The sequence below is a fragment of the Dysidea avara genome, chromosome 3, assembly GCF_963678975.1.
Source record: "Dysidea avara chromosome 3, odDysAvar1.4, whole genome shotgun sequence".
Classification (NCBI taxonomy): domain Eukaryota; kingdom Metazoa; phylum Porifera; class Demospongiae; order Dictyoceratida; family Dysideidae; genus Dysidea; species Dysidea avara.
Window position 1 is genome coordinate 7,136,467 of NC_089274.1, and position 20,158 is coordinate 7,156,624.

General features: G+C 37.8%; 2 protein-coding genes across 5 annotated transcripts; both read right to left on the bottom strand.

Moving 5' to 3' along the window:
• Window positions 1–152: 152 nt before the first annotated feature.
• LOC136249152 (peroxisomal sarcosine oxidase-like) lies at window positions 153–12,172 on the bottom strand. Of its 3 annotated transcripts, none has more exons than XM_066041102.1 (8): window positions 12,010–12,172; window positions 10,706–10,854; window positions 10,085–10,298; window positions 9,644–9,776; window positions 5,450–5,649; window positions 2,694–2,849; window positions 1,615–1,690; window positions 153–312 (listed from the first exon to the last, which is right to left on the bottom strand). In XM_066041102.1, the coding sequence occupies exons 1-8, from the start codon at window positions 12,127–12,129 to the stop codon at window positions 200–202; spliced, it is 1,161 nt and encodes a 386-aa protein (XP_065897174.1). In that variant the 5' UTR covers window positions 12,130–12,172; the 3' UTR covers window positions 153–199. The 3 variants fall into 3 exon arrangements, with proteins under 3 accessions (XP_065897174.1, XP_065897176.1, XP_065897175.1); XM_066041104.1 differs by lacking the exon at window positions 12,010–12,172 and adding an exon at window positions 10,917–11,998; XM_066041103.1 differs by lacking the exon at window positions 1,615–1,690.
• Window positions 12,173–13,003: 831 nt separating this feature from the next.
• On the bottom strand, window positions 13,004–19,086 carry LOC136249141 (uncharacterized). Of its 2 annotated transcripts, XM_066041085.1 has the most exons (12): window positions 18,746–19,086; window positions 17,034–17,090; window positions 16,696–16,803; window positions 16,545–16,643; window positions 16,269–16,367; window positions 16,110–16,208; window positions 15,954–16,055; window positions 15,796–15,897; window positions 15,652–15,742; window positions 13,999–15,601; window positions 13,548–13,942; window positions 13,004–13,489 (listed from the first exon to the last, which is right to left on the bottom strand). In XM_066041085.1, exons 3-12 carry the CDS (start codon window positions 16,783–16,785, stop codon window positions 13,152–13,154), a joined length of 3,018 nt encoding a protein of 1,005 aa, XP_065897157.1. In that variant the 5' UTR covers window positions 16,786–16,803; window positions 17,034–17,090; window positions 18,746–19,086; the 3' UTR covers window positions 13,004–13,151. The 2 variants fall into 2 exon arrangements, with proteins under 2 accessions (XP_065897157.1, XP_065897156.1); XM_066041084.1 differs by lacking the exon at window positions 17,034–17,090.
• Between the last annotated feature and the right edge of the window lie 1,072 nt (window positions 19,087–20,158).

Consider the following 20,158-nt stretch of genomic DNA (forward strand, 5'->3'; position numbering starts at 1 on the left):
GTGACATAGCCTGATCAAACAACCTGTACTGATACTAAATAAATATATGGGATATCAGATTTAAATAATCAGATGTGGTATCAGTACAGGGCTAAATCATTAATACACAGATATGCGCGATTCACAATTGCACTCAAATAATTAGAAAAAAATTCACAATTTTATGCATTTTATGCAACTTTTACACTTCACAATTTCACTACTTTCCAAATCTATTTACAGCAAATGGAGTCATATCATACGATAGTGGTAGATCCATTGTCATTTCACAGAGTATCTTGCCTACAACTGGAGCCAACTTGAACCCATGACCTGTAGGAATGGATGGAGGCAGAGTTATAAAGCTGCAATTAACGGGTCTGCTCCACATACAGAGATATGAATGTAACAGGTATCATACAGTACAATAGCAAGACTACAATAGCAGGACCTCATATCCTGCCTGGAGTAAACTACCAGTGTAATAAAAAAAGCACATATTTGGCAGTTCCCTTACCAGTTAAACATGTACTTTAGTATCTGCAGCAGACTATAAGTGCTGAAAACTACCATAATTTACTTTACTTTCGTGATAAAATTATTCGTGTAAAAATGTTTTTGTATGACTGCTCTATTAGAGTAGTTCGATCTTATGCAAAAAAATCTTTCGTGTAAGAAATTTTCGTACAAATACTTGCATACGAAAATTATTTTACAACTAAAAAAGCAAATTATGGTACTTTGTGGTGCTTACAAGGTCCTGGTGCCAAGTTTACAGTACTATAGTCCTCATGCATTAGTTAGACAATCAAAAACAAGCTGTGCCTTTTACATGCATATAAAAGCATTCCAGTTCCAGAGAAAAACCTCAATTATCAGAAAGATGGCCTTAATGATGAGGTGGCCTTTTTTAATAAGGTGAATTAAGATCATGAAGTACATTTGGAGCCATGCATAGCCACTATATATAAGCAATAAAGCAGTTTAGCTGCTAAGGAATATCGAAGAATGTAATGTGAAATTCACTAATACTGTACACGCAAGTATGTATTCACTTGTTGTAATATCCTAATTAATTTGTAACTGACAGCATTAGTACTGGACAGCATTTATGGTGAAACTGTAGCTACAGATCTACAATACAGGACCACGGGCTTTTTAAACAAATGTATACACTACAGCTACCCATTATAGCACTGTTGCAAGTGCAATATGGAAAAAATAGCATGAGGGCATGGGCGAGAGACCAATACAGCACGAGGCAAAGCCGAGTGCTATATTTGGCTCAAGACCAGTTAAGGCTGAGTGCTTAAACTGGTTTAAAGTGCTTTCTGGTCATCTTTGTTTGGAGTATCCATTTTGTAGACTTAACCGCATCAGTTTTCAGCCATCAGACAATTGGTAAATGACTATAATAGTACAAGTTTGGTCATAAAACAAACAGATAGCATTATTTTGGCTACTTCTGGCAATTTAAAATATTATGCACATGATTAACAGTGCTGTATTTTCCTTTCTAGAAATAATAGCACCCTTATTCGTTTGATCTTCACCCACACAAGTGCTTTAATCAGTGACTACCAAATGATCACACACATACAGTGTAGACACTATCACACTAAGACTTCTATGCACCTGTAAATCCTACTCCAATAATGATATTATTGTATATTGGATGTTTATCAATGATAAAATCATTGTCAGGTGTTTTCTGTGGGGAACAACAAAATGCAGTAATATCATTATTAGCACTAACATCTACAGTAAAGGTATAGACTTTTCAACTATATATTGTCAAGTAGCTACGTACATCAGAAAAAGATTGTGCAGTAAGTAGTAATTATTTGCTACAGGCACTGTGTAATTGTAACGTGCATACCGTACATTATAACAACAAATTTTAGCAATGAATATTTAGTGGTTCAGCAAATATTTACAAGATCTATATGTCACAATTCCAGTCACAGGTGCTGTGTACCAGTGTTGTTAGAAATCATTGCTGGGTTATAAAGATAATTGTATTCATCTAGGAAGCCTATCAGTGAGTTATTTTAGCACTATGTAAACACTAATTTGATCAGGAGCCATCATTACTGGAAGCAACCAGAGCCGCATGAGATATATAGCATAAAGCATTTATTGTACAAATCTGAGTATCTGTGCTATTTTAGAGACCTGAAAATTATCACTGAGGGCAAAAACCTACACTTATACAATGACCAATCCCTCTCAATACTCTTGGTGGTTTCACCCATGAAGCAGCTAATCAAGTTGGAAACCAAACATCCTCTCCAAAATTTGCTTACGTAGTACAGCAGACAGTATAGAACAAGAGTAAATTTGGCTGTAATGTACCAACATACCTTAACCTAGGCACCATCCTACTGTAATTACACTTTTAATTTACCTAATATGTTATGCTGTTTTGCATGCTCAATAACTTAACCGAATATGCTCATACAGTAATTACGCTCAATATTCATACCTCAGTTCCCCATGCTTTATAAATATTCAAATAAACCGGTACATCAAATAGCTAACAGACTGCTCTATTAAACTTACCAACTGTTCTATTAGTGTATATATACACATGTCAATTTTCACTGTGATTTATATTTTTATTTTAGCAAGCAAATATCTATAGTATGGCACAATTAATCCACCTATTATGGTGCGATAAATTTGATGCTTTGCTTTAGCCTTGTTGCACTTACAGTAACTATACATGGTTCCACTACACTAGGAGTGGTGCTGATCCCAGTACAATATTTTGAGATGAATTTCTTTGTTATCTCTATCCCGTCTTGAGTAACTTTAGCATCTCTTGCATCAGGGTCCACCTCAACCCCATACTTTGATCTGTATGATATCTATAGTAACAAAAATGTTCATAAAATGTAACACATTTCACTAGGCTACAAAACAGGGTAGCTGTAGCAGCAGTTGCATTACAGTAATAGAATGAACACTTTCAAAAAAGGGCAATGATAGAAGACTTCTTGCCATTACTATGCTGGATGCTAAGGGTCACCATGCAGATAGCCATAGATAAATGGTACCTTCACAGGTCATTATGATGATGTTAGTATTACGTAATTATTATATGTATCATTGATTTCTGGAAAAAAGAAGGCGAATTGAATGTGAGTCCAGTTCTTACAGGGGAACAATAATGTACCAGGCATACATAACATTATACATCTACATACCCACTACTCCCTATACTTATTTTATATTTTACACTATTACAACATAAACACTATAATACTTTATGCTATACACACAAGTGAAGGCTGTACCATGTCTCACAAGTAAAGGCCTGGGTACCAAAGTCCAACAGTACCTGAACCCACTCCTATAATATTTACTTGCAAGCAAGTCACCCAGCAGATGATTCTGTCCTAATAAATAGTTGCCATGTTGAGTGAGGATGGTCACATATATCTGTCGAACCACATGCTGATATTTCCTAAACGATTCTTAGCAGGTTTGGCAAAACACTGTGAAATAGCAAAAAAAAATTGTCTATTCTTAAACAGCTTCATGAACAATGATCCTTAGCGAATGAAGAAGGTCTGTATAACTTTATCATCACTCAACATGAGCATGAAATGTCTCCAGTATAGTCATTCCATACGTCATTGGTAATGTGCAAGCCCAGCTAAGCTTAAAAGATTACCAATATCAAAACTTTCAGCCAACAGGACTGGCGATGATGTGTTCTGTCTACTGTGCAGTCCATCCTATTCTCATTACACATTTAATATATCAAAGAAAACCACACACACGCATGCACGCACACACATACCCAGGCTTGAATCTATTATGGTCCAAAATTTGCCTATTATGCTTTTTGGCATTTCCCCAATTTTCTGCCTATTATGCTTACTTTTATGCTTTTTCAGAAATGCACTATACTTTTATTTTGTGTGTATTTCTTTGTGTAGAAAAATTCTTCAATAATAACATGTGAATGAAGAAGTGTCACTTCAACTGCAACGTACAAATAATAACAATAGCTTGAAAAGGGCTCCAGATTTAGTAGGCATATTAGAGCAGGGAGTTTGTGGGCATATCTGTAGTCCCTTAGAAGCTATAGGCCAAGCTATAGGCATTATTTGTATGCAAATAATTATGTATAAAATGAGAGTGTCTCAGCAAAAACCTGACTTGTTTGGACACCTTCAGAAATTCTTTTATTTTCTCAGCATTATCTGCAGTGTCCAAGGAATGGATTACCAAAGTTTCAGCTTCTGTGGTGAGTAGTAGTTTGGGAATTACAGCGCTAGACAGTAGGAAGAGCAAAATACTTGATTTGTACAGCGACCATACTGAAAATAAACTACAGGCGCTTACATTCGCAACCATAACTTTCGTTTGCAGTAGTCTACAATGTTTCAATTTGGCTAAAAATGTTCACCATGGAGTAGTAAATCAGCTAAGGTATAGTGTTAGCCCTGTAGTCACTTACGCATATGGGTATGAAGGCGGTTTAGTTGAAGAAATGACCCCATGAGCAGGCAAATAAGATGGTGTATAGTTTTAATCGATTTGAGTCTTCCTTCTCCAAGTAATGGCCCAATAAAAACTTGCATGTTTTTCTTTGTAGCATGTGTAATTTTACGAATATTTGTAAATTTCAATTTTCTCAATATACATGCTTGTGCAAACAAGTCGGGTTTTTGCTGAGATGGTCACAAATATTACACATGGTTTCTGAATAATTCTGATCAATCTTCTGATCATGAGTTGTAGCAATTGGTATTCAAAGGACAGCAACTACATGCTTAGTACACATTTGCAGCACTATTCCATCTGGGGGTAAATACTTAAATGGTTCTCATTTTCTCTGTCACATGCGATGACTGTTCTATTAGAGTGTTTGACTGTTCTATTAGAGAATCTTGATCTTTTTGAAATAATTATTTTCCTGGTTTGATATTAACCTGCATGGTCTCATTGCAGACTTGACTGTTTTCATTGTCCAGACATTCACTAGCTAGCTACTGACTCATCACTAACTTTATTCCTCAGAGCTTCCACCATAGTTATTGTCTTCCAATAACAATAATCATCATATCACATTTTATACAAAATCAGATGGTGTGACACATTAGATAATACCAAATTCAATGATCGAAGCTCAACTAGACTGCCTTGCCATGCTTCAGTTAACTCAAGCACACAATGACAAGCATTCGGTATGACAAGGAACAATGTGGCAAGGTTAGGGTGCAATGTTTCTACTTGTTGTCAGGAATCATTTCACTGTCCAAAACAGGTTAGCCCTTGACTTTGTGACTAGTTATACCTGAAGTTATTATACTTATTGTGGCAGAAATTTACCCCATTATGCTCCATTATGCCAGCATTATTTATACTTTTTATCCCCTCTTATGCCTAAAATCATGCTGGCATAATCGACACAAGTCACACAAATGCATGCACACACATACAACACAACACACACCTTCACTAAACCAGGATACTCATGTTCTGGGATCATATAACATCCATCAGTGTCCTCACCATCAGAGACAATGATGATGTTGAAATTTCTTCTGCCATTATCAGGTAAAGGATCAGCTTCCCAAAACAAACTTTCATTTCTTACAGTTCTCAGTGGAAGATCCAACCCAAGGAGTTCCAGAAATTTCTTGGCCCATGGACCTGGTTAACATACAAAACTCTTCAATAGAATATACACACATACTTTTACAGGGTTACAACTAGTCTGGCGCAGCCGACCCTTTTATGCCGCTCGCTTTTTGATTAGTTGGGCGGCGCTCGCTGTAAAAGGGTCTGGTCACAACCGCATACCAAACTTGTGCAGCTGGAATTAATTAACTCTGAATCACACGGGTTTTGTCATGGTAACGCAGTACTAACGCTTTAGAATTATTGCTTTGAATCTCGCTTCGAATTTGACAGCACTGTCAGAGGCGCACTTCATGTAGCCAAGCTTCTGTATACAATTGATAACAGCGTACTCCAAGTAAGACCATGCATAGTTACCATAGATACGATATCCTCCGGGCAATAGTATCCATGGTTCCACTTTTTACGCGCTGAATGTTTAGTTTAATTACAAATGCTGTGATTTGATTGGTGCTGCCACTATAGTGGCAGCTTACACAAGTTTAGTATTCGGTTGTGACCAGACCCTTTTACAGCGAGCGCCGCCCAACTAATCAAAAAGCGAGCGGCGTAAAAGGGTCGGCTACGCCAGACTAGGTTACAACATGGTGGTTGAAATATGTGAACATTTCCTAAGAGCCCTGCATACTGAGAAGTGGGCTGGATTGGATTCTAGACCAGACAAGAATCTGGACTGGACTGAAATCTTTACTCAAGTCTATTTCACCATAAACCACACTCTCCTATGTTCAAAATGAGATGGGCAGTATTCTATATTGAACATTCAGAGCTTTTACTAACAAAATCATGGACACACAGTAGGGAGAATACACTACTATCCATGACTTGCATAAACATGTATGTTGGCTTTGTTAGAGATTACAAGACATGTAGTTGCAGAGTGGGTGCTGCATGGGTAATCTCCTTCACTCATTGTGATTGTCTTATTAGAGTTTGGTTGCCTGAAGCCTTAGTCTTGTGCAACCAGATCCTCACATATTGTACTGTAAAATAGCCTAAATATTTCATATGGGAAATATTTTCAGATTTTGGGGTCAACGGTGAAAATTTCATCCTAGACCTACATTTGCAAATCCACGAAATTCTTATTGAAGCATTGCTAAACCTTGAAAATATTCCTTCCTCAAAATATTTGGTTGCTGCAGGCAATCAACTACTCTCATAAAATAATCACAGGAGATCACCCTTGGAAATCACCCACACTACATACAACCTAGACTACATACAACTAGACTACATACCTTACAATCTCTCACTAAGCTATAACACAATAGATACATGTTTATGGTCATCATACAGTACAGTAGTAATGTATAGTAGGGATCATGGAGGTTTATACTTCTCACAAAAAAATAAATTGACCAGAAACCAGCCTTACTATACCTTCATAGTGCCTTGGCAGTATTGGTTAGGTATAAAACCAAGCACATAAAAGTGCCTTCAGTATGACCCAAAATGCTTCCAATAGGTTACTCTGATTTTAAAATTATTTAGTAGAATTTTCTACTGTCTGACAAATTTAACTCAAAAACGGCTAAGACTACGGGCTTGAATTTTTCACTGCTGGATGTTACTTCAGCCCAACAGGTGTCTTTTGGCATGCCCCAGTTAAGTACCATGCATGCATCATGGACTAACCTTTCTTTGCCTCCTTTCTTTTTGCTGACAGCACAAGGTATCGATTCATGGTAGCATGTGATAGCCTCTCTACTCTTGCAATGGAAACATCCATATTTTCCATAGCAACTGAATTGATTGCAAGAGACGTGTCTACACTGTTCTTCATTTGTAACACTGTGTAATGGGCTGAACATAGCTAAAATGACTACTCCATATTCGGCAAATAATAGTTGGGAGTCAGACTTGGGATGCATATTCAGGCGAAAGCATTAAATCTGGCACCATACCTTCTTTTTATGTGGCATGCATGGATTAATTATAATTATGTTACAAAAAGTAAACAAACAGTTACAAGGTAAAATTAAATTTTTTGAGTTTGATTAAAGTAGTAGTACACCTTCACCTGAAGATATACTAATGGACATTAAATCCCTAATTCAGAGTATAAGGGACCAGGCGCATACCCACAGCCAGCCTGTGGCCACATGCCTGGTTTACTGAATTTGTTTTTGAAAAATTTGTGTTTGTATGTATGTTCGTTTCTTTGTCTGTCCACACCCACACTTGTGTGGTAAATAAGCTTTATGCTAAAAGCAGCTGGTGTGAGTGCTCCATACACTCTCTATTAAACTAACAGGCAGGTGAGCTTTACACTGAAGCATATACTTCTTGCCAATTTGAAATACGGGTAATACTAGTTTCTGAATGTGGTGTAAACAGCCTTTCTAGTGGCTGTATGAGTGTTGCAGTGACCAAAAAATGACAGCGCAAGCCTTGTAGATTACTACAAATTGTGTATATCCTTTCAAGTCGTCCCTCCCTTACATGAACAAAAGTGGAAGGCAGAACCAAGGCTTTGTTTCATGAAGAAACACCATAGGTAAAGAAGCTAGTTCTGAGCATTATTTGCTGTACTAGCCAAAATTCCCAAGTATTAACTGTGTGCCTTGCTGCCTTTAATACTGTAGCTATTGGTTTTTAACTAAAACACATTAAGTATCAAAGAACATGACTTAATGGGTAGCTACCAGTGCTGCAAAAGATCAAGATATTCTAATAGGGAAGTCAAATACTGTAAAATTTGTGTAAAACAAATTTTTGTTCACTGTACATCATACAAAAACATTAAAAAATAATTTTATCGTGAGATTTTGTAGCACAAAACAAAAATAAAGCAAATTACGGTATATTCTCCCTGCTATATACATGTCAATGATCATTGGCAGTAAAACTTCTGAATGTTCATGTAAGGTTTTAGTCCTTCCCCCTACATGCTAGCAATAGAGTGTGTATATTTAATTGGACTTTTATACATCATTATCAGGTAGAAGGATTAGAGCCATTGTACATGCCTGGCATGAAACATACGAAATGTAGCTGTTTGACAATTTGTGACTGGATCTATGAAAACCGTTCTTATCACCCAAGACAGGAAGTTTGATTTTTTCACATAAACACAAATCTTAATGAATGCACTATCAAGTTTCACTGTCACAGTCAACCAGAGTAAAGAGGTCTACTTCTGCTGGCTGCTTTTTAAAAGCACAGTGGTGAGCTGTACGAGTGGTCTGGGGTCTTGATGGAGCCCTGGCCAACCAAGAGATGGCTGTGTGTGGCTGTACAGCTCCGCGGTGTTGGACAATGACTTGCACTGTGAATTTCCTTTCATTTTAGCCAGTTCTGAGCCCTAAATGGCCCATAACTTGGCCTAATTCATCCCAACATGTTCCTTTTCAATTTTTGAACACCATCTTGCCCACTTTCCAGGGCCCCCACCTCCCACCCTTTTTGCAGCATGCCTGATACAGTCAACCTCGGTTTAAAAATAAAATGGCGAGAATTTTAGCTGTTACAACTTCTTCAGTAGATGAGCAGGAAGGTAAGACATTGTTGTAAAACGTGTGAAAATTTGGTATGCATAGCTACTACCACTGGCCAGCTACAACACTCTGCATATTTAAAACCGACGTTTCTTGATACTTTTAATGGGCGATAAAACCGGCTTTCCCAGAGACAGTCACATTTAAACTCTTGGATATACAATAGCAGTTGAGAGCAATGGTACCCTCCCTCAGGTTTAATCCAGATATGATGCAATCAATGTTATCATTATAACATGAACTACACAATGTAATTAGTTTATTGACTGGAATTTGGTACTCCCTTATTATCTGTTATGTGTTACCCACACTATCAAGACTTCTGGTGAGCCAGTCTGACTAGTCAGCAAATTTTGTGAACAACTAATACTAGTAAACCCACACATGCACATAACATACTGAAGTTACGTATCTATCAAAACATTATAACTAGCTACTCTAGCAGTGTTTGTGTGTGTCATATATCCAGCACACAAATGTACAATATGTGTTTCTTCAAACCTTACCTACTGTGATGACCACTTTCTTGGCTCTGATAACTTCCTTGGTGCTGCTTTTCAGTACAACAATGTTCCCGGGAACAACTTCAGTTATTGGATAACAGTCAAGTAGTTTCCCTCCACTCTTGATAAACACATTCTGCCAAGAATCAAGAAAGGATACAGACTCTATATCGGATGTACATAGCTCTTCTACAGCAGGTCATATACAGGGGGTTCCCCTTACATTAGTTGGTAATGGCACAGTAACACAACTCCATATTTTAATATCATGATTACTATACTATAAAATGGCCATATGTCTCTAACACATAATTATTTGGGATATCATCTCAAGCACATTTCTTAATAGTATGTTTGTTTATCAACATGATTAATATCACACAAGGTGTGACTACGTATACACCTCATAGCCTGGTACATACACTGACTAATTATATACTTCACCTGTAGAGCAGTCACACATTTGCTGGTGGCTAATATTCCAGCGTCTTCCTCAAAGACTCCCACAAAATTGTCAGGTACAGTAATGTAGGGGCACTTGTCTTTGGCCTCCTTGGCATCCACTACACTGACTGGTAGATCAAACTGTTTCATGATAGCAAGTAAGTTATCCACTGTCTTAGAGCCTTTAGGAGCAAACTGAGTTAGTCCAGTCTTTCTATAGTGCAAAATGTACATATGTGTACTTGTGCTTGTAGTGCATGTGTGTGTGTGTGTGTGTGTGTGTGTGTGTGTGTGTGTGTGTGTGTGTGTGTGTGTGTGTGTGTGTGTGTGTGTGTGTGTGTGTGTGTGTGTGTGTGTGTGTGTGTGTGTGTGTGTGTGTGTGTGTGTGTGTGTGTGTGTGTGTGTGTGTGTGTGTGTGTGTGTGTGTGTGTGTGTGTGTGTGTGTGTGTGTGTGTGTGTGTGTGTGTGTGTGTGTGTGTGTGTGTGTGTGTGTGTGTGTGTGTGTGTGTGTGTGTGTGTGTGTGTGTGTGTGTGTGTATGCATGCACACATGCTAAACCTAGATTTACAACTACAGTAAGATGATCTACAAAACACACATGAACCTAGTATCATTACCTACCTATACACAGTTATTCCAGACTCCTTTTCTACTTGTTCCCATAATGGGAAGGCCTCAATTGTCATCTTGGTGTAGTAGTCAGTGTTGTAGAGGTGTCTGGTGATCCGGGAACCACCATGGGAACTACCCCTGGTGTGACCAACATCAAACTAGCAACAAAGTGTAAGTACATAAATCCTGCCAGAAAGTTTATATACATACTATAAATTACCTTTTTCAAGTTCACCCTTACAGGATATGCACAGCTACATGGCAGACATCTGATTTTAACATTCCAGCAAACAAGTTTTGGTTGGGAACTGCTAGCCCTTCAAAAATTTCCTGTTAAATATGGCGCTACTAGCTGTGGCCCATTAGCTACAGTATTGCATTATGTTGCTAACAAAGCATTTACCATTTCCTTCAATGTTGCTGGTGATTTACTATACATAAATGCAGTACATACAAATAAAAGGAGTATATCTAACTACATGCAAGTAATGGGGAATGCATGGTCTCAATAAAATTGTATACAGTTCATTAGTAGACAAAATGTATGAACAGGAGCTCATTATGGACTCTGGTATGAACAGTATAGCTAAACTGATCAGTTTGAAAGAATTTATGGCAACACTTTTACATCTTGATCTACAAAAAAATTTGGACAGCCTTGTGATTAAGAGCATTGTGATGACAGGTCTGCCAAACATAGTTTATTGTTTGCACTCAGTCATGATGCAGTGATGGAGAATATACAGCACCGTAGCCATGACTCTGTGTTTGCCATAGATCATTGAATGGCCCTGTTTAGTCTGCACATAAACTTTATTATATTTGATCAGCTTAGTATTAATTGTGACAGGTAAAGAAAGCTCAGAGAGCCTGATCTTTACAGAACAAGTTACTTATTATTAATAATAATTACAGAGCAAAAAGTCAACTATACAACAAATCAACTAATTAATAATTATAGTCAAGTAAACTTTTAATGAGGGTACATTAACTACATGATAAGGTTATTCCAGTCATTGATAGCTCTTATGGTAAAAAATGAAGATCTCACTCTAATTGAAGTATGCGGTTTGAAATCATGACCCCTAGTTCGCTATTACCGATTAACAAATCTGAAGCATCTACATTGAGATAATTGTTCAAAAACTGGTAAATCATCATGTCTCCACGTTTGTTTTACAGAATTCGCTAGCTTTTATAGTCTAGCAACAATATACTTCTAAAGATACCGGCGATCCCTATTCAGGAAGGCGCGCCCTCGAAGACGCCAGAGGTTGAGACAAATTATAACCATGTTCAGCGTAAATTCAAACCTGTTCCAACAAGACAACTTTCAATCCTGTCTTAGCAATCTGGTAAGCTGCAGCACTTCCTATCACACCAGCTCCTATCACCGCGACATCATACACTAGTACTTCACTACGCCCTGCCATCGCGTGCAAGCGCTGGCGCTAAAATTAGAACCGTTTTCAGTACTGTGCCTGTGGACTATATATCACGTGTGTTTCGCCATAGATACTATTAGATAGTATATTCTCCGGAGAATATACTAACTATCTATGGTTTCACTCAGTACGATTGGTAAAAATATGTCAAACATACATCATAAGGCCTGATAAAAGTGTAGCTATTCATGAGAATCACCCGTAAACACAATCCAATCACCTACAACTACACCATTAATGACATCTCTATCAAAGAAGTTTCATCTACATATTTAGGAGTTACAATCACCAATGATTTGTCATGGTCCACACACATTACTAACATCACTTGCAGTCAAAGCATTCCTAAAGAGAAATCTTAAGTCCTTCCCAACTCAAATTAAATTGAAATGTTATAATACCATGATAAGACCAATCTTAGAATACGCCAACCCTGTCTGGTCCCCTCACATCAGAAGAGACATTGATAAACTTGAACAATTAAGTACAGAGGCAATCTGCCAGATTCATTATGGCTAGTGACTTGAAGTGACTTCGCGCATTTCAGCAGCGTAACCAACATGCTCATTGACCTTAACATTCCCAGTTTAGAACACCGCAGACAAGTATCCATCCTCTACAAAATTGTTCATAATCTCATTGATATATCTCCTGTTGATTTAATCCCTGTCACTTCTAACACCAGAGGACACGACCAAATATTTTATCATATCTATGCAAGGACCAATCAGTACAGTAACTCGTTCTTCCCTAGATCAATAAGACTGTGGAATTCACTCCCACCTGACCTAATCCAACAACAATCATTACAAATTTTTAAGCACCAACTGAAACTATTATTACTTTCCCTACCAACCAGTAATCCCATAATCAATCATATTGTAAAACATTTTGTATGCATGTTTCATATGTGCGTTAATCCTCAAACTGAGGTTGCACATTTTTGGAAAATAAATACATAAATTAGCCCCTCATGTATATTGGATAGATGAGCCCAGTCTATGATAACTTTATACTCGGCCCCTCCGTTGTGCTAGTAAAGAATAAAGTTTCATATGTCCAGTATGTTCTGTCTCTTCCTTTAAAGCTCGTATAAACTTCAGCACAGTACCACTATCTTTACCATCCAAAACTTGTAAGAGATAAGCTATCTTTTCATTTTGAGATTTAGAAGAATTGTTAAAACAGAACCTTTCAGATCTGGTTAGAACTTTGTGTCGGTTTAAATAAGGAAGTAGACAGTCTAAATTGATGTACTTATTCATCTCTGGGTTGAGTTCCCATAGCAGTTCCATTACTGTATCATCATCAAAATCTGCACAGTCTGAATATGGCATATCGGGATCAGCTGTAACATATAACAACACGACTTCACTTAGATACCACACTCCTTAGCTACAACTTACTTTCACAGTATGAGACTCTGCATAGTAAAATGTAAGCTTCTTTAGGAATTGGTTGATTGTTGCTTGGCCGACACAGAACCTCATCAGTGTCATTAATTTGATCAAGCTGGATATGAGGAGGATAGTCAGGCTCGTGGATCAATGGACACTCTAAGTAAGCAATTGGTTTTTCAGCTGATGGAATACAAGAGTGGTGTACTTCACTGACACAGCATTGTAAATGAGCAACAAGTTCATTGCGATGCTTCAACATTTCTTGTAGCTGAAATTCATTGGTTGCTCGTTGCTGGTCAACAGTTATAAAGCACTTTATTGAAAATGTTGTTGAACACTGCTGCAATCTGAAGCATTGTTTCCTGTCTTTAAAATCAAAATGGCCACTACCATGGTAGATTCTGCAAAAAAAAGAGAGAAAACTTGACAAACAGTATAGCCTTCTGTACAGTCTTACCCTCTAATTTCATGGTCATTTTTATTACACCAAACCACAGTTTTTACCAGCACTCGATTAAAAATTGTTTCTGGTAGAAATTTGTCAGGGAAGTGGAACTGGATTACAATATCCCCATCTTTTTTGTGATAGATTTTCTTTTCGTTGTAAGTAAGCATGGATGGTATTAAGAAAACTCTACCTGATACTGGAGTGGAATATGACTGATCCTCATCAATGAACCTTGTATCTTTATGAAGAACTACGGCAAGATTGAACATCTCCAACAGACCGAGTAGGATATTTTTCTTGTGAGTACGATTACATGCCTCCAACATGTGATCAAGAAGTGCTTCCTCAAGTATCCCATAAGTTTCATATCGGTTACAGGACTTCTGTAGTCTTGCTGAATTTGGTTCACAATTGTGTGTACTGATTACAGTGGAAACATTATCTGAAACTTCTTGTGGTGATATGAACACCTCATTTTGTAGTGATTTCACTCTTGAGTAATATTGTAAGATTCCTTTTTGGTGGAAGTGATGCAATACAAACTCTATGTCATCTTGCAAATTTGACTTTATAGCAATTTCTGAAGCTTCCTGTTTAGTAATAGTGGTTTTGGTCAAGGATACATTAAGAATTTCTGACTCAAATTTTAGATATGGTATAGGGCATTTCTTTTTGATTACACAGTCTGCAGCTGCCAAAACTACTTCTTTAAGGTGCTCAAACACTTTCATATCTCTGACTGCATTGTCAATGAAATGAATGGCGTCATCTTTAGATTTCGGCAAGTGGTCCATAAAGGGTCTACCTGAAAACTTTTCATATATTGTGTCTTTCATTTCTTCTTTTTGTTCACTGGTGAGATCTTTGGCATGGGTTGCTATCAAAACAATTACTGGTGTACGATTGGAAGTAGAGCCTGCACTTTTGATACTACATTGACTATAAACAGAATTTAAAAGCATTTCAATAGCTTCGAGATTGGTTTGGGTCCCCTTGGCTTCAACTTTTCTTTTAAATCTTGTCCAACGTTGTCTATTTTTCACATGTCCGTCAAGTCCAATGGATGCATCAAAAACTACAAATGCAATGTCTTCAGAAGCAAGGAATAGGCAACGCAGTACCTGATAAATTTCTTGACCTCCAAGGTCATATATTATAATTTTTACATCACTGCTTCCACCAAATGGTTTGCTTTCAATGACCACTTTAGCTTCTGCAAAGGTGGCTTGGCTATAAGTAAATTTGAAGGTACCTTTGCTTAAATGCTCTTCCACTGGTTTTCGGGACACTTTATTCATGCAGGACTTCATTTCACACCTGTACTGTTTGACTACATCTTGCATGTGATCCTTTACTTCAGTTTGTTTCCATTTACTGACAAGAATTCGATCCACAGTACACTTGTTTAAATCAGCACCAATGGTAGATGCCTGGTCAGGGTTAAATGGTTTATTTAAAAGTGAATCAACTGTGCTGGTTTTTCCAGCACCCTCAACTCCAAGCAAAATCAACTTAAACTGGTTGGAGGCACGCGTACCAATCTTTAAAGCCTCTTGGTAGGAGATGGCTGTCTTTCTCTTAAATCCTTCATTCCCTCTATTAGAATACAGACCTATATAGCATAATGATGGCTTAGCAGAAGGTCACAAACTCAATACATACTCGTTTCAATAGCAAGGGCTGGTATAATACTACTAGCACACTGTCTGGTATCCATTTTCATCATCAAACTATCAATCATTAGTTGCTGATGCTATGAAAAAAATACATACTGTACGCTATTATCAAAGTAACTAAGTTGAGTACTTCATCAAGCTGGGTAGCTTCCATTTTGGTATCTTCAACAAAATACTGCACAACTTCAGTATGTTTCTGCTGTAAAGCCAACTGCAGTGGTGTATTACCATCCTATCAATTACTGACTTTAATCAATAGCTCTCACATAAGCACACACACAAACTCACCTTGTCTGTGGCATCAAAGTCAGCTCCAGCATCTACCAGCAACTTCACTATATCAAGATTACCGTGATAGGAGGCTGCATGTAAAGGTGTCCAGTGTCTTGACTTTGATTAGAGCAACCACTATAACGACCACTTGAATACACACACATAACTTACCATCTCAGGCTTTTCAAGATCAGCATTAGCCAGGATAAGCCTGTCAGTAATGTCAGTATGACCACGACGGGCAGCCCAGTACAATGGTGTGTGATGACCCTAGTATAGAATTAAATTAGACCAACAACTTATATATACTACTTACACTATAACACTTACCCAATCTGTACTGTCACATTTAGCCCCTGATTTCAAAAGTAGGTTTAGCATGTCACACTGCCCATGATAGGCAGCCACATTTAAAGGAGTACTATTTACCTATCAGCATAAGTAGAAAGGACAAGCACAGTCAAACAGACTATTAGGATAACATGCATGTGATCCAAAGAGTAAATAAACATTTAGTTTAGTATGGTTTCAGTGTAAAAGTATAATCCCATCACAATAATCACATGTTTCCAATTATGAAGTGATGAATTGACATCAAGAGCTTACCGAGCTCAGTGCTTCAACTTCAGCTCCTTGCTCTATGAGTGAAGTGGCTACATCAATGTGACCACCCCATGCTGACAAGTGTAACGGTGTCTGGTTGTACTACATAAACACAAAACTCTTGATACCAATTTAAGCAGTACAATATACTAACCCAATTCTCAAAATGAGTATTTGCAATGTCCACGCCTTTCCCAATAAGCTTCTGTATCGCACTATTGTCACCATCCCTGGATGCTGACATAATCTGGCAGTATTCTTCCTAATGAGAGAAAGTCTATAAATAGACCATACTTACACCCACAATCACTGTACATATATCTATGCATGTAACTAGTACGAGAATTGAAATACTGACTGGAATAAAAGATTGACAGCAAAAATGGGGTAGGTAAAAACAGTGGACCCGGGGACCAAGGACCCAGGACCAGGGGACTTTACTTTACTTGGAATTTTATACCCTTCACAATATTCTATACTTATACTAGGTACCTCTGCAAGCAGTCTTGCATGGCCAATCCACTTTTTCCCATGTCACGGTGTCTCACACTATGTTTAAACTAATTAGAAATTATAAGCGCCTCTGAAAAAGTGTCTGAAGCTGTAGGCCACTCACCTGCTGCATAATGTGCATACTGGTCTATTATTTCAACTCATTAGAAACATTTTGCAAACAAATATTCATGGGATAGTGATTACTAGCTATGCAAGTTTCAGTCCAGCGGCTCAACATTCAACCAGATTTCACACATCGCGGTGCATTTGCACAATGTTTCTAAATTTTATTAGCAAGTCAACATAATAGACTAGTATGCTCATTGTGTAGCAGGCAAGTGGCCTAAAAATGCAGTCAGCTTCAGACAAGTAATCAACAGCCCACACACAAGCATTACAGTTATATGTCGTGTTGATGAATATGTTGAATGTGGTTTTATCTGAATGTGTTTACAGGAGATTTGACCAAACCTCAAAAATACCCTAAGTCATGTGACTATATATAAATGATGCAATCCTTATACAAATATGACATAAACAATTATTAGTTTTCCATTTATGGTAAACGTATATTTATAGTGTCAGTTACAAGCACCATGATAACTATGCAACCCTTAGATATGTTATAATGAACATGTAGCTATACACAGTATGTGCTTTGCACATAATAACCAATGCCATGTAGATTCTCTCTACTTTTAGCTATAGTTACCATTTTAAAAACTTACAGGTACGCATTAACTCTGATCAGTCAAATTCCTGTCCTGTGATACTTTTTGTTGAACTCCTAAGCTATAAGTAGGAGCTGATATTAAATTCTTTTGGTCATGCAGTATTCTATTTATAGCATTATTTTATTATATGGAATCTCAAGCACATATCATGTGTCTTGTACATTTGCATTACAATGTACAAATATGGTCAATTTGTGATAACCCATGTTGCATAGCCATGCAATAAAGTTATTGCACAATATAATTTTTTTTCAAAACAATTATGCTCATCAGAGTACAAACAATCATGTCAAGATAGTATTGTGTTTCCTTCGAACATGTATGCATGCACATTTCTTGCATAGTATAACTCAAGAACAGTTACCAAGTTTCCTTCCGGCATGCACATTAAATTTTAAAGCATCATACCAAATATTTTAATAGCACATGCAATCATGTATGCAGGGGCATAGCTATACAATGGAAACTATTCAGTCATGTCCCTGATAACCATATTATGAAGCTATAGAACCTTAAATAAATGATCCGCATTTTCAAGAATGGTACAGCGTGCACATTACCATGCACTCTTGCTAGTTATAAGGCCATGTATCATAGCACTTCAACTTGATTAGTATAGTTTCGAGGGAATAAGGTTGGTACATATCTGTGTTTAATCATTCATGAGTACACTGGGTTTAACATGAATTAAAAAAAAATTTTTTTTCAATCTTCAGCCCATGAAACAACTAAGTTGACACTATGATAGAAAGCAGTCACTTGTGACCTGGTCCTATTTTCTGTTTCCAAGCCTATCTCTGACCTATGCTGTGTGCCATAGTCACAGCCAGTGCCATCCAACTATACTCTGGTAATCATACACTGTAGCCGGTCCATGCAGTCTGCTAGCTCATGCAGACCCGGAGGGCTAACTGAACAGTCGAGTAAATTTACAACGAACGATACAAGCAGTCATGCATGCACAAATTTCCTGACCTTGCTGGCATCTCTTGTGGCATTAATAGCCATCGAGAGAGCTATCGTTCTCTCCATCATGGATAGTCGAGAGGATAGTCTTTACCAATATACGAGTCGAACCCTTAAGAGCTTATAATTTCAGTCATACTGACCAGAGAAGTGCCGCGCCGCGGACCGACAAACTGAGTTAATTCCCACACGAACCGTCACGGCTGGCAAGAGACTACGAAGCGCCGGACTCGGTAGAAGCACTGGCGAAGAAATTCTAGTTCAACACGACGCCACCGACTCAGGAATCGAAAGAATCACAGAGATCAAATACTGTCAAACACAAACCAGTACACAACTTACGTATGATATTTCAGGATATTACGACGTAAACTAACGTTGTTTTGAGGTGTAGTTCGAGGTGTATCTCAGGTGTGGCTGGACGGATATCAGTAGTCTCGCGTGCCAGACGGTTTGTGTGGGGGCGGCAAATAAACCTATTTACCGCCCCCACACAAACCGTCTGGCACGCGAGACTAGGATATCAGTGGCACAAAATTACCCATCCCTTTCCATCTGTGAGTGTATGAAACTCCAAACTTTAAATAATCGATATGAAAAGTAACCTCTAGCAGGAAGATCAAAGTTTGGCGAATTTGACTAGTGGCCGGGGGATATTTTGGGACCGTAAGTGCTCAGATTGAGGTGCATGTCCTCATTTTCAATTGCAAGTGTCCCAATTAACAGGCATAATGTCGAATTGTTGCTGTTTACTGAGTGGATTCCCTGTGTAAATATTACAACTGTAGTATTAGAACAGAATTTTTGAGCTGGGCCGGTTAGGGTGGCACCAAAAGGCATAGTAAGCCTGTGCAAGGGTGCTTCCCTCAACATAAAATCTACAATACAAAAACAAAAGAGTTATTCTGTACTGAACTAAGATAGTAAGAATGAATGCATTGAGTGGCTGCTAAAATAGCCTGGACTAGACGTCAAAGTGGAGATTTGAATGTGATACTATGACTTACATTTTTCGTACTCAATAGTTCTAACCCTTATAGTCAGTAGAATCATGTGATATTCATATATTCAGTTAAAGCAAATGGATATATTTGAGCATATTGATTGTTTATTCAGTTGGACAAAGCCACTCTTCCCTGCCAGAGCCGGGGGCACACATACATATACAGCAACCTAAAGTACAGACAGAGAGATACTACAAAGACAATAAACACAGCAAACAGATAACTAGCTACAACACATAATTATTACAAACCATTAAGAATTCAGTAAATCATTTGCTTCTTACAAGTAAAGCCATGCATAATAACTATTCAGCTGCATAAATATAAAAGACAGTTAATTGTTCCACCAGTAGATACCTTTAGAACGAAACAATTTCTGTGTAAATGAGAGCTTAAATTGACGTGGGACAACAAAATG

Coding starts and splice junctions, on each gene's coding strand:
- LOC136249152 (XM_066041102.1), bottom strand. CDS start 12,129: ATGGCAGGGCGTAGTGAAGTACTAGTGTATGATGTCGCGGTGATAGGA. Junction 10,855..12,009: donor AAGTTGTCTTGTTGGAACAG/GTTTGAATTTAC, acceptor CTTTGTTGCTAG/TTTGATGTTGGTCACACCAG. Junction 313..1,614: donor TATTGGAGTAGGATTTACAG/GTGCATAGAAGT, acceptor CCATTCCTACAG/GTCATGGGTTCAAGTTGGCT.
- LOC136249141 (XM_066041084.1), bottom strand. CDS start 18,805: ATGATGGAGAGAACGATAGCTCTCTCGATGGCTATTAATGCCACAAGA. Junction 15,602..15,651: donor AGCCCTTGCTATTGAAACGA/GTATGTATTGAG, acceptor TATGCTATATAG/GTCTGTATTCTAATAGAGGG. Junction 13,490..13,547: donor CAGAGTCTCATACTGTGAAA/GTAAGTTGTAGC, acceptor TATATGTTACAG/CTGATCCCGATATGCCATAT.